This window comes from Anabas testudineus, chromosome 14 (assembly GCF_900324465.2).
Source record: "Anabas testudineus chromosome 14, fAnaTes1.2, whole genome shotgun sequence".
NCBI lineage: Eukaryota > Metazoa > Chordata > Actinopteri > Anabantiformes > Anabantidae > Anabas > Anabas testudineus.
The window spans coordinates 8945259-8958206 of record NC_046623.1 but is presented as its reverse complement, the minus strand read 5'-3'; the positions used below and the strand labels follow the sequence as shown (position 1 = coordinate 8958206).

General features: G+C 38.7%; 2 protein-coding genes across 3 annotated transcripts; both read right to left on the bottom strand.

The window, feature by feature from the left end:
- Positions 1-20: 20 nt before the first annotated feature.
- LOC113170040 (beta-1,4-galactosyltransferase 4-like) lies at positions 21-4689 on the bottom strand. 2 transcript variants are annotated; one of them, XM_026371913.1, is made up of 7 exons: positions 4587-4689; positions 3007-3523; positions 2676-2908; positions 2196-2383; positions 1958-2080; positions 1729-1833; positions 21-1622 (listed from the first exon to the last, which is right to left on the bottom strand). In XM_026371913.1, exons 2-7 carry the CDS (start codon positions 3266-3268, stop codon positions 1493-1495), a joined length of 1041 nt encoding a protein of 346 aa, XP_026227698.1. In that variant the 5' UTR covers positions 3269-3523; positions 4587-4689; the 3' UTR covers positions 21-1492. The 2 variants fall into 2 exon arrangements, with proteins under 2 accessions (XP_026227698.1, XP_026227699.1); XM_026371914.1 differs by lacking the exon at positions 4587-4689 and adding an exon at positions 4051-4193.
- Positions 4690-5257: 568 nt separating this feature from the next.
- On the bottom strand, positions 5258-12198 carry casr (calcium-sensing receptor). The gene is made up of 7 exons (XM_026371910.1): positions 11882-12198; positions 10486-10809; positions 10084-10390; positions 9130-9963; positions 8815-9045; positions 8056-8182; positions 5258-7964 (listed from the first exon to the last, which is right to left on the bottom strand). The coding sequence occupies exons 2-7, from the start codon at positions 10668-10670 to the stop codon at positions 6829-6831; spliced, it is 2820 nt and encodes a 939-aa protein (XP_026227695.1). The 5' UTR covers positions 10671-10809; positions 11882-12198; the 3' UTR covers positions 5258-6828.
- Between the last annotated feature and the right edge of the window lie 750 nt (positions 12199-12948).

Here is a 12948-nt window from a genome sequence, read left to right as displayed (position 1 = left end):
AACACACAAACCTAACACCATTCATAATAAAAGTTCTATTTATTAAACATCTGTTGTAAAGATTAAATAATCACAGAAGTAACGTGCAGCATCTTTTTCTCATGATCAGTTTTTCACACCAACCCAATAAAAATGATAAATCAGCTCAAATCAACATTCAAATGGCATTCTTATGAAGTGAAATCAAGTTGAATTTCATAGAATGATTAATATACTGTAAAGTACAAAAATCTAATAAAAACAAGTCAGTAAAATATTTACTGCTACAGTACTACACACAGTTTATTGGTTTGGAACACATTACAAACTCCTTATGAGAAGCTATAGTTCAACTTGAGCACTTGAGTATTTTCACCTGTGAAAACATACAGTAGAAGGCATTCACACAGGAGTGGACATACAACTATTATTTCAAGCCAACAACATAGAAAACGTGTGTTCTGCTACCGGAATGCACATGACTAACAATATTAAGAACATCTACAGCATACTGCAGATTTGAGTAATCTTCATTAAATATGTAACGGGCAAATAAAACATTTTAAGTCAGAGTAACTTGTGGCTATGTTGAGGCTCTAGTCTAACAGTTATGAATATGTAAGAAGGTTCATTAGTTGAGTTAGTTAAAATAGCTACACTTCCAAGGATGTAAGATTTGTCACGTAAATAAAACTGCAAGTGCAACATACCAGCAGCCACAATAACTAAAAGCAATGATATGATAGAAACACTTAATTTATGTAAAGAAGGTGGCCGAAACATTAGAAACACCCGTTAACATAATGCACTCCAGTACGACTCCACCACCCAATATAACCTCAATAATTCACATATAGTAAAATGATGACCTTACTTACAATTCCAACAAAAACTGAGAAACTATAACCTTTTAAAATCCATGGCAGAGTGGAGCTGCTGTATAAGGTTGCATTAGATTACACAGGTGTGCCTAATGAAGTGCCGAGTTAGTGTTTATGAACTATCAGTCTGCACCCACCATTAACTGTCATGTGGTGCAGGAGTTTGTGTACAAAATATCAGCATGTTTACCCATAGCATGCAGGAAAATAATAAGGCATATGTATAAATTAATCCAAGTCTGATGACTGTTTAAGCAACACATTTTACATCCATTTTTCACATTTAAGAGACAACTTCTTCATTCCTTGACAGAATGAATATATATATTAAAAAAAATTATGAATTCCTTGTTGGCTGCTCAGATATATTATTAAGAAGGCCTGGTAATAATACAAATTAATAAAGGCAACAGGCAGGATATGCAGAAATGTGCAAAATATGTACCAACTAATTCCAAATGTAGCTGTTAGCTAAAACTAACTAAAACAATGTGCATTTTGTGCGCTTATTGAGTTTTATTCTTCGCGTCGCAGCTTTTCTGCACTCTATCGTCTGACAAACTCTAACATGCTGTATAACAAAAAATATTTTGTTTTGGTCACAGCAGGGTTACTTGTTTCAAATCTCATGTCTATGGCTTACCAATGTTCACAGTAACATTCACATAAAGAGGCAGCGCCTCTACAGATAAAGTCTTGTATGAGCAGCTGTTCAGTCCATCCTTCCTCCATACCACTGATGTTCGTCCCAACAACCTCATCCTAAGAGAAAAAAAAATTTTACTTAAGGGATGACATTTTCTGCAGAAATCAAAATGCTGACATTTAATTGGTCAGAATACATATTTGCATCTCAACATTTATTTACCTGTCCTTGTTTATTTCATTGCCACTGTCGCGTTTGTGAAACACCATTGTATAGCGAGCTACATCAGCAGGCGGCCGCACAATCTTCATTTTCTGAAGCTCAACTCTGCACGAGGCAGGAGAACCATATGCATTAGTGAATGAATGAAGGAATATTTACCACACATGCTCCAGAATGGTCAAAACAAATACTACTAATATTAACAACTGCTTTCACTTCTCAGTCTCACCTGATGCGAAGGTCATCATCTTCTCCGCCCCAACCCCAGTATCTGTTTGAGAATCCATTTACTTTAAGAAACTGCTCTTTGGTCATGGCTGTGACTCCTCCAAAGTAGCCTTTGTAACGTAACCTGAGAGTAGAAGGTGAAGAAAATGTTAGAGGTATGTCGTATCAGTCCTGTGGAAAACATCCATCTGTTAATGCTGTGTAATTTATTCCCCTATGATGACCAATATCGTACTTACTTGTACCCTGTGGCGTTCCGGCCCACCACCAAATGTTTGGGCTGCGTGTCACAGGTATATAAATTGTAATCATTTTCAGGAACCAGGTCCACATCATGGAAGATGAAGCACTCCCAACTGTAGTCCTTCAGAGCCTCCAAATATCCAATATTCAATAACTTGGCACGGTTAAAGGTTGCATCACCAGCCTGAACAAAAAAAACAAGTGCAGTTGCAAATGGTCATTCATATTTTTTAGCTTTTATATTGACAGGGCATATTTGAAACTGGTAATCACAGTTTCTAACTAATTAGCTGATATGCGAGGATACATTTTTATGGTCCAAACTGGTTCAAATCAATTTTAGAAACCACAATTCCTTCAACCAAAACAATTACTAATAACTGTATCATGAAATCTTCATCTTCAGTGCAGTTCCCTGATATAATTTGATATAATTTATACTGGGACACGAGACAGTGCCTGGTGTGGAACAATACCTGCTGGATGACATAAATGGCATAGTGTAGTTGCTGCCTCTGCAGAAAGGGGTGCAGGTGGTGCAGGAGGTAGAGGAGGTGTCTCTCTCGATTGCGATGAGGGATAAGAATTGCTACGCTCTGCCTTGCTGTACAGCCTGGAGGCTTGTACCTGCCTTCGGTCACGTCTTTGTTCTCCTTCTCCACATCCTTCAGTTGCAAAGAGGGTTCAAAAGATAACGTCACAGCTCCCCCTGTGGAAATAGAGTTTAACCAGAAATTTTCTTTGTCTTAGGTAATAACCACTATATTAAGTGTGACTTCTAATATTCTACTTCTAATATATACTCACGTAGAAGTGGTGACTTCTGAGGGCATTCGACTTTGGGTGGTGGAGTGTTTGAGTGATCAGATGTTGTTGTCAAAGAGGTGAGTTTATCCCTCAGACTGTCATCTTTGACGAAAGTTTGTGTTGTCGCAGAAGAAACCAGAAGAGACTTCACCGTTTCACCTGAAAAAATGGTAATCCATGCCAGCACTGAGAGCGAGAGAAGGAGAACCAAAAAGTATTTCCCCCTGCGCAAAATCTTGCACACAGCTGTGAACAAGCCCATTGCCGTTTGACTTTGATGATATGAAACGATGAAAGTGGTGACTATCAGTACTGTTGGTTATAGTTTATTCCGTCTGTGGAGAACATTTCAGCAAAAATACTGCCATGCACAGACTCAATGAATGGTCATCCCATGGCGATGGAACATTCTGCTGAACTGCACAGTCCATCAATGAAATTATCACTGCGATATAATGAAAACCTAGTCGTGAAAACCCATCGCTGAATCCTTTAAATCCACCGAGTTCTCTGAAATCTGTAAAACAATTTAGAGAGAAAAACATGTTACTGCTGAGAACCAAACGTCTTTGGATATTACTACATCTTCTCATGCACAACTACACTCTGGAAGGTCATGTCCTTGTTTAAAATACATCTACATATTACAGCCAGCTTCTACTACTGCTTGTTTTCTAACCATCTCTGAACGTACAGCTTCTGATGAGCTGAATACACCTGATCCAGGTAATCAGCAGTGGGCAAGGCAGAGATGGTCCAGGACAGTCTTTAAAGTGCCTGAAAAAGTCAAATTACTTTTGTCTAACCACAATTTTCTGGGCATTTATCGCTAAAATTGAAATTCTGTTCCTGTTTACTAAAAAGGTATTCGTTTTCCGCATAGCAAGGCGAACACTCCCAGCTAACAGGACAATCGTAACGATGAGCGACTACCTTCCAAACTAACACAGGTTACACTCACGTGTATAAAACTAAAAATACTAATCTGAACTATACTAATCTATCTAGCAGAGAGCAGCACCATGACATGTGATATTAACAGACCTAGAAGCTCCTTCTTCTCCTGGTTACAGTTGATTTCTCGGAAACGCTCGGACCACGAGTGGCTGCAGGTGTGTCTACAATGAAGAGACCCCGCTAGACCTGTTAGCTAGGGAGTTAGGTAGCTGACGAATGCGGATGTCACCTAGTGTTAAATAACTGTAAATTAAAAGTGAAGTAATTTTCTTAGAAACCGTGGAGGACAAACCCTAAATGACCTTATTCCAGTAGAAGAACCCAGTACTGGGATGGACGCGGACGTTGATATTAGCACCAGGTGTGATGGACAGATACATCATTTTACACATAAAGCTAAAGCCTATAGGCTAACATTTAAGTTATTTAAGAAGGAAACGGTAGATAGACAGCTAAACAGGCAGTAACTTATGTCAGGTTTACATAAATCCACGATACTTATGTTTGATGTATACCAGTTTAAACATCATTAGCTAGTATAGCGTTAGCATTAGGAGCCGTTAACACATACCTAACTGTGCTACAGGTAACAATCTGCGATCAAATTAATTTATATTACTTACTTTATGTCATTGAAACAGGTTCAACGTGCCACAGTATCGGATTCAGGAAAAACAGGAAATATTTGTTTTTCCAACTTCGCGTCAAGTCATGCTATCGTAACAGTTCCGGTATGTGGATTTCAAAATAAAAGCCACGGCCACATTCATTTTTTTTGTTGTTGTTGTTGTTTAAAATACGTCTACATATCACAGCCTATTGCACCATAAACAGCTAGATCAGTTTCTACGGGCACATTTGGTACTCAGCTTTTCTATTATCATAATTGCTAATTGTCATAGCAGTTTTTAAAGTGCCTAAACATAATAAAAACATCCCAGACATGGCCACGTTCATTTTCATGCCCACCAGACTACCAATCTATCAGTTTTATAATAAAAAATTATTAGCAACTGTCATCATATGCTCCATGCTGGTGGAAACCATTGCATTAAGTAACATCAGGGCATGGAAGTATTTCCATGGATTGTATGTATGTATGTATGGTTTACAGTGATTATCCTGTGTGACTAAAATACTAATTAGCATCATATTCAAAATTCCTGATTTTCTCTTTTAACTGTCGTTACTAGACCTGTTGGTGTGTAAAATATGTTTGTGCATATGTATCAGAGAATCAGGTTTTTCTTTAATAATTGTAAGACTTTGTCCTATTCTCTTTCTTATCCAGGACAGACTGTGACAAACAGTCCCATCATGCAATGCTTCCTGGTCATTTTGTCCTGCAGATCAGACAAAGACAACATGCTGGTCTCCCTGCTGGACTCCACTGTTTCTGAGGGTAAATGTCTTTTCCTCCTTCTTACAGATGAACCGCTTGTCCAGCTGCTCATCAGGTTCAGGTCAGCCATGATCCTACATTTCTCGGCATGTCTTTTGTTAAGCAATGTGGGAGGTCCTGCACTCTGCAAGTGCCTTTTTCGCCTAGTTTTTCTTTCTGACAGTTTTATTCAGATAACAATAGCTTTCCCTTTGTTAAAACCCTCATTTAAAAAGCCTTAAGTGATCAATGGAACAAAGATGGGTGACAAAAACAACTTGGTATCTACTTTTATTTGAATTTAATTTAAGTATGCATATAAATATTTAGGCCTATATTATTATTTATGTTCCATTTGTACTTTAAAGTATACACAAGAAATGGATAGAGCTGTGTGTTTTGACAGAGTGGGTTAGAATAAACAGTGCCAACATGAAGCCTCTTCTCCCTTCTCCCTACTGTGAGGACATGACTGTGTAGTGTAGGACTATAGCGAGAATAACATTAACATGTGAGATAGACCTGCACTGTTTGCAGTTGTCAGGGACTTGTGATAAGCAAGCAAGAGGAAGTTCTCTCTCTACATCAAAATATCCTCCAAACTTCAAACAGCATGTTCATTGTTTCCTTTTTCTTTTACCCAGATTTATGATTTGGAGAGATCTTCTCATTACAACATGTACAATCTATTGATATTTTGAATACAAATGTAATATTAATGGTTCAAAAAACAGAGTATCTGAAATGGGGAGGGAGGACTCCTGAGGTTTAGTACTTTTCTGGTAGGCTGTGCCAAACAAATATATCTCATGTATTACTGTTTAAATATAGTTTACACTTCATCTCATGATTTAATAGGATATTTTGCCAGGGTTTTAAAATGTGCTTGTAATAATCTCAAGCCCAGGCATACCCCAAATAAGGGGGCATGAATTTAGCAATGCCCCGTTAGTAGTGCTCTGTTTTTTCTGTTGTTTTGTAATTGACCATAATAAAACCACCACCAACATCACCAAGTATGGAACATTTGGACATGGGACATCCTGTGATTGTGTATTTAGGGTGTGAGTCATGCATCCGCTGGTCTCAATCCTACTCCCATAATATTAATTATCAGTTACGCTTAACAACTTACGCTCTCTCTGTCTTGTTTTGCAATATTGCTATGTAAATGTAACCCAGATAAATAGATAGGGGGAAAACTGTGTAAGGTTAATTGTACAAAATCTTTTATTAGTTTATGTTTACATCAGGATTATGCTGAAAATAATAAAATCAATCACAGGATTCTGGTAAAGTACAGTACATTTGTTATCTGATATTGTTTTTCTCAAGTAAAACATCATCTTTCTGACAAAATGTTGAGAAAATGGAAAGATGATAAGGTCTACATGCAAATGCATTTCAGAATAAAGACCAATATACACCCTATCAATGAGATTAATGAAGGGGAAATTTGACACATCCACATATTTGGTATGCTATTACATCAGAGAACTCCTCCTTGACTCCTCAAAGCTCAAGGAGAGAGTAACTGTTCCGCTGCCAAAGCTCACCCTTGGCATATGCTTTCCTGAAGTCGGTTCACAGTCATTGCCATTGGTTTTGAGGCTAATGGATGAAGATGGAGTCGAGGCAGAAGATTCACCAATGCTACTGGATTTTCTTCTTGAAGCTGTGTTATGTTTTAGTGTAGCCTTTGCAGCCACTTTGAATGCATGGGCTGCTGTGCTGCATCTGACTTCCTCAATGGTGTTCCTGGAGGGTTTGAAAAGGATTATGTAGACTTTGTTGAAGAAGATACAGGCCAGCATCCCAAAGCTAGATGCCAATATAGCAATGACCTCTACAGCTGAAACAAACTTGCCATAAGTACTGAAGTATGCAGGAATAAAAGAGATCCAAACAATAAAAAATATAAGCATACTAAAAGTGATGAACTTGGCTTCTGTAAAGTTCTCTGGCAGTTTCCGTGATTTAAACGCAAAGAAGAAACATATAGCTGCCAGGAGGCATGTGTAGCCAATAAGAAACCCAAGAGCCATCACAGAGCCCTCATTGCAGGTGATAAAAATGATTTCATCAATGTCATGATTCTTGTAGCTAGAAGGAGGGGCATTGTAAAGCCAGACGACACATATCATGACTTGGACAAACGTGCACAGGAACACCAACATAAACTGCAGGTTTAATCCCCACCATTTACGATGGAGACTTGTAGGGATCTTCGCCTCAAATACCAAAAGCACTCTATTAGTCTTCACGAGGATGCAGGAGATGCAGAGAACAAAACTGATGCCAAAGGCAGGTTGGCGTAAACGGCATGTCCAATCCTGTGGCTCTCCGATGAAGATGAGAGAACTGGAGAAGCAACAGATAAGTGAGAACAAGAGAACATAGGACAGTTCTCTGTTTGTGGCCTTTACTATTGGGGTGTTACGAAATTTGACAAAGACTCCCATCACAAACGCTGTCAAGGCAACACCCAGTACTGCACATATGGCCAAAGCTATCCCGAATGGTTCTGTCCATGAGAGAAACTCAATTTCCTTCAGGAAGCAGAATGTGTGGTTCCCGTTGGACCAGGAGTTATTTGGACACTTGGTGCAGACACTGGCATCTGTACAAATAAAACATGCTTAGCATTACAACTGAAACATTAAAAACATGTAACATTAGTGTAAGATTGTGCATGTGTGACTTCTCTGTACCTCTGTGGTTACTGTACTCTCCATCTGAGCACTCTGTGCATTCAAAGCAGCAGGTGGGCATACTGTCTATGCCTATACCTTTTCTTGTGCCAGGTTCACAGTCCTCACTGCAATTTGAGAATGGTACCTATAGGACACAACAAAGACACAAAACCTGCATGAGAAACAGCAGAAAATAACTCTAAAAGCAACTTAAAGCAGCACTTGGTATTTATTATATAAAAATAACAAAAGTGGTCGCCCCTTATAAAAAACCCAAACAGAGTTATCACCACACTTTGCAGTTTCTCAACTCTCATATATAGATTTTTGATGTACTGTTTTAATCATCAATTGGAGAAAAAGCCTTAAAATGTACTGTGTCACTGTTTTTTATCAATCTTTGTTCCTGCAATAATTAAATTGTAGCAGCCCAAAGAGCCAGGTACTTCTCTCCGGAGCTGGGAGAACAAAAGAGAACTAAAACATTAGTAACTGTTGGATTTTCATTTTCCAGGACACAACCATGACTTTAATTGGTTGCTAATGTTACTCTGTGTCATTGTTCACCACAGCTATTTTATAAGGTGATAATATTTCACTGCTGTGTTTTCCGCTTGTTTTATTGCTCCTCTGTAGCAATTTTAATCTTTTCCTTCCTTGCAGTGACCTGCTAACAATTCAAAAGAGCTCATGCCAGTAGAATATAAAAACACTAAATGGCAGGAAACACAAGAAAGGAGTGATGAGTCTATTCACTACAAAACAGTTTTTACTGACCTCTGAACTGTACCCATTCCACAGAATCTTTGTCTTGTCGATGAACAGTTTGGCTCCTCTCCTGGCCTGCACGTTGTAATATCCAACCTCCTCAAACAACACTGAGCCGTGCTCACCAGATCTGTGCCAGTTTATAATGGTGTAGTTAGCTGCCAAGTCTGCATTCTCTTCAAAGTGCATCTTTTCCCCCATACTGTTGGTGTAGTTCAAATGTCTGAGCTGCTTCAGGACCTGTGAAGTACAACACATTGTTTCACTTTTTATTAAGTAAGTGTTTCCTTTTTTCTTTGGTGGTGGGAAAATGCTGTATTTTACCTGCCATGCTTCCATTTTCTTTATATCTGCACAAGAGTTGTTGGCAAAAAGTCCATGTCCCGGTTTGCAGGTGAGTATGTCCTGCAGGGCATGCGCAATGGAATAAACTGCCACATACACATTGTATGAGATACGGAGGTGTGTGTAGTCCAGGTATGGGGTCTCAACACTTGTGATGTCTTCCTCACCAGTACACAGAGGCCTTAAACTAGTGCTACCGCTTTCTTGCAGTCTTGGGCTGTCTTGCAGATAACAGTTGAAGGTTTCCTCCCAAAACTCCCTGACAAATTCATTATGACTATCTTTCTTTGGTTGGACCTGTTGCAAGAACTGTCTAAAGCCAGGTATACGCCCTGCCTTCAGAGCAAAGCCAATAGTCCCTGCTACAACATCAAGATACTCTGGTTTAGCAATAAGGGAAGAACTTGCCCACGCTTCACTGGCTAACCAAATACGATCTGTGATGTTTCTTCTGACCATTTCTTTGATTAGAGGCTCAACGTCTGGACCACTGGCAAACACAACAATCACTTTAGCTGTGGAGTTCTCAATTCTGTCAGCCAGAGCTTGAATTTCATGATCCTCAAAGTACTGAGAAATAAGCTCATTTAGGTGAATGCATATGTCTCGCTCTTCCATTTCCTTCTCAAATTTTTCAATCCCTGGTCTTCCATAGTCATCATCAGACGCCACTGCAATGACCCAGTTCCACTGGAAGTATTCAATGATGTCTGCCATGGCTGTGGCCTGGTACTCATCCGTAGGAATGGTTCTCATAAAGGACTTGTACTGATTCTTATTGCTCAGTAACCGACTAGAAGAGGCATAGCTGATCTGAAACAGCAAACATTTTAAATCAATCATCAAATTGTGTACTGTTTTTATGGACTTATCTTGATTTAGTATCCTAACAGGGGTGGTGTATTAATATGATGTCTCTGCACAGTTACTCACCTGGGGAATATAAAAAAGACCCAGTAGGTTTGCGACTGCCGTGGAGATAGCAGATCCAGCTGCTCCTACTACTGCAATAGTTGATGGGATATGATCAGTGCAATTACAAAATTCATCTAAATTCAGGGAGTCAATCTTATTTTGGGCCACAAAACTAAGGGTAGCTTCCAGTGCTTTTGACACAGCGTTGCAAGTGTCAAAGATCCTGTAGCCCAGAGTGATGTTGGGCAGGAGAGAGCTGCTGTTGTTTATCTCATCGATTGCAAAAATCATGGCCTGGAGCCAGCGGAACCCACGAAAGTTGAACCTGCAAAAACATGTACACATAGCCTGGACTTAAATGAGCTGAACACAGTTTTCAAAAATCACTTTCTCAACTAGTAAACCAGTCTCATATTTTACCTGACACATTGTGTGGATTCTGGCCGGGCTGCAAGATCTTGATGCTTGGACGCAACACCGAAGTGTATGGGGAAAAGTCCTCCAAATAAAATGTCACCCGTCATCTGTGCTCTTTGTTGGGGTCCATAGGTGGAAATGACATAACTGGACCCCAGCAGAATCACATAATACAGCACAAGTTTCATCTTACTTTTCTGCCTGATGGGTAGAATTTGTTTCTACAACTCCTTTAGAGTGAAAATATGCTGACTTCTATCTTCTCCCTCCAATCTGCATGCTGCACTGTGATGTGTTACTCATGTTTGCACTGATGAAAAGGTTTACCTGTAGGAAAAACAGAAAATATCATGTTCTTCTTTTGTCACACATCAAAAGCACCATTCCTTCCATAAAATAAACATACATGTACAAAAGGAAATGTAATTTTGACAAAAAAGAATCAGAACTAGGGAAATGCTTTTATTGATAATTCAATAAGATTTAAACACAACTTTTTTGCTGTCTAATAAACTCCACTCCTCACTGAGCTCACTCTACCAAGGACAGAATAACAAGAATGGTGTTAGAAAAGAACATGACCTAAGGCTATTATTACCTAGCAGGGCTACTCGCTTATTCAAGGGCCTCATGTTCAAGTGAACATTTTTCTGAGTTGACTGCTGTGGTAATGTTTCTATTAAAATAAGGATCCGAACATTCAACACCCCATAGCAGGGCGTTCATGTTGTTTAAAATATTGATCTGAGACAAAACAGACGGAAGCTTTACATTAGTTAAGTCACACTCTAATGACCTTCCTGCAAATAATCAGTCTGAAGCTGTGACCAGTGAACCCAGTCACCATGGTGAAAAACCGTAGAAGCCTTACTGCATCTGGCTAATACTGCTGGAAAAATGCTGGGGCAGAGCTGTGATAATGAAGCAACTAACAGCTTTAAGTGCCACTGTTTACTACATTAACCATTGCTGACAGAAAAAGTTCTACACTATGTCATATGAAATCTATTTTAGTTTCTTGTTATTTTGGAAGGAAAGTGTTTTTTTTGCATTAAAATATTGATTTCAGTAGTATTGCAAACGGGCCCTTCACATGGAAGGTAATAGCCTATCAGTCATCCAGCATTCATTCTGAGCACCTTAAAGTCATCTCTTTGTAAATGACAATAAAACATATTAAAAATGCAATTTAAAACCATTATTCTCAACAAAGTCATTTAAAAACATATTAAAAGCAGATTATCCAACAAAAAAGTAATACTATCATCTGTTTACCTGATAAATGTAATCACAAAGTAAATGAACTATCAAAACCCTCTGTTTCTCCTGAGCTTTTTTAGCCCCCAAAGTAAAGTAGCTAAAACATTAAACATGAGAAATATCACAGATTTAAACTTACCAGCTAAACTCTTCAGTGTGATGTAAATGTACTTGAAACATTCATTCTTAGCATATGCACAGATTAAATGGCCTTTTCCTAATATATCCAGGGTCCTGAATGAATTTACTGGACTATGTTTTAGCTTCTGTACCTCTTTCACCAGATGAATCATTAACAGAGAGAGGGGAAGGCCATTTCCTACAGCTAATGAAGTCTGCTCACAGTTCACTCCTCAAAGTCATCACAACCTTAAGTGTCAGGGTAAAAGCTGAGGTTATGTTAATTACTAATTATATCCTATTACCAGAACATCACAGGGATACAGTTAAGTAAACTGACAACAGCTAGAATAGGAGATAAAAGAAATAGGTTTTGGGGATTTATGTCTAAAACCTTTATCAATACTTTTTTCAAGTTGTGTATTTAGACACTTAGGTTTAAAGGTTTATGATGGAGCACATTTAAAATACATCTTAAATAATGTCCAAGGAACCACAGTGCTCTCTTGCACGCAGAAAATGTCCCGTGACTGTGTCTGCTTCACATAAGATCAGTTTTTCTATGTAGGTTTATTCTGTAGTTGCATCTTACCAGCAGAGCTGCAGCATGATACCAGGAACCCCTAGAAGCAATGGATTGTGCCATTATGGTCCTCAAACAATTAGCTGTCTCCTCATGCACTGATGAACAAATCTATAATTTGTTGCTGAGCAGATGTCTCCGGTGAAAACCATTTCGATTTACAACATGTTGACTTATCTGTGTTCCAATCCAACACCATGTCCACGAGACCTCAGGCACACGGGTCAAAGATAACAAGTCTGCATACTGTTGCTTTCTTATTCATTTCAGTCAATATCAATATCAATAATATAAGTTGAATTTAAAATAGAGAAAATATTGAGCTCATTTTTAATGCAACATGCAAGACTGAACATGCACTGTGACTGCAGAACAACACATTCACAGTGCTGAAAACACTGCCCTCATGTGGAAGACGAGTCCTGTCAGTAAGTACGATGGATTTAAAAGGATTGGATTAAATACTAAGAGGAATCTCAGACTTTGTAGTTACCAAATTGTCA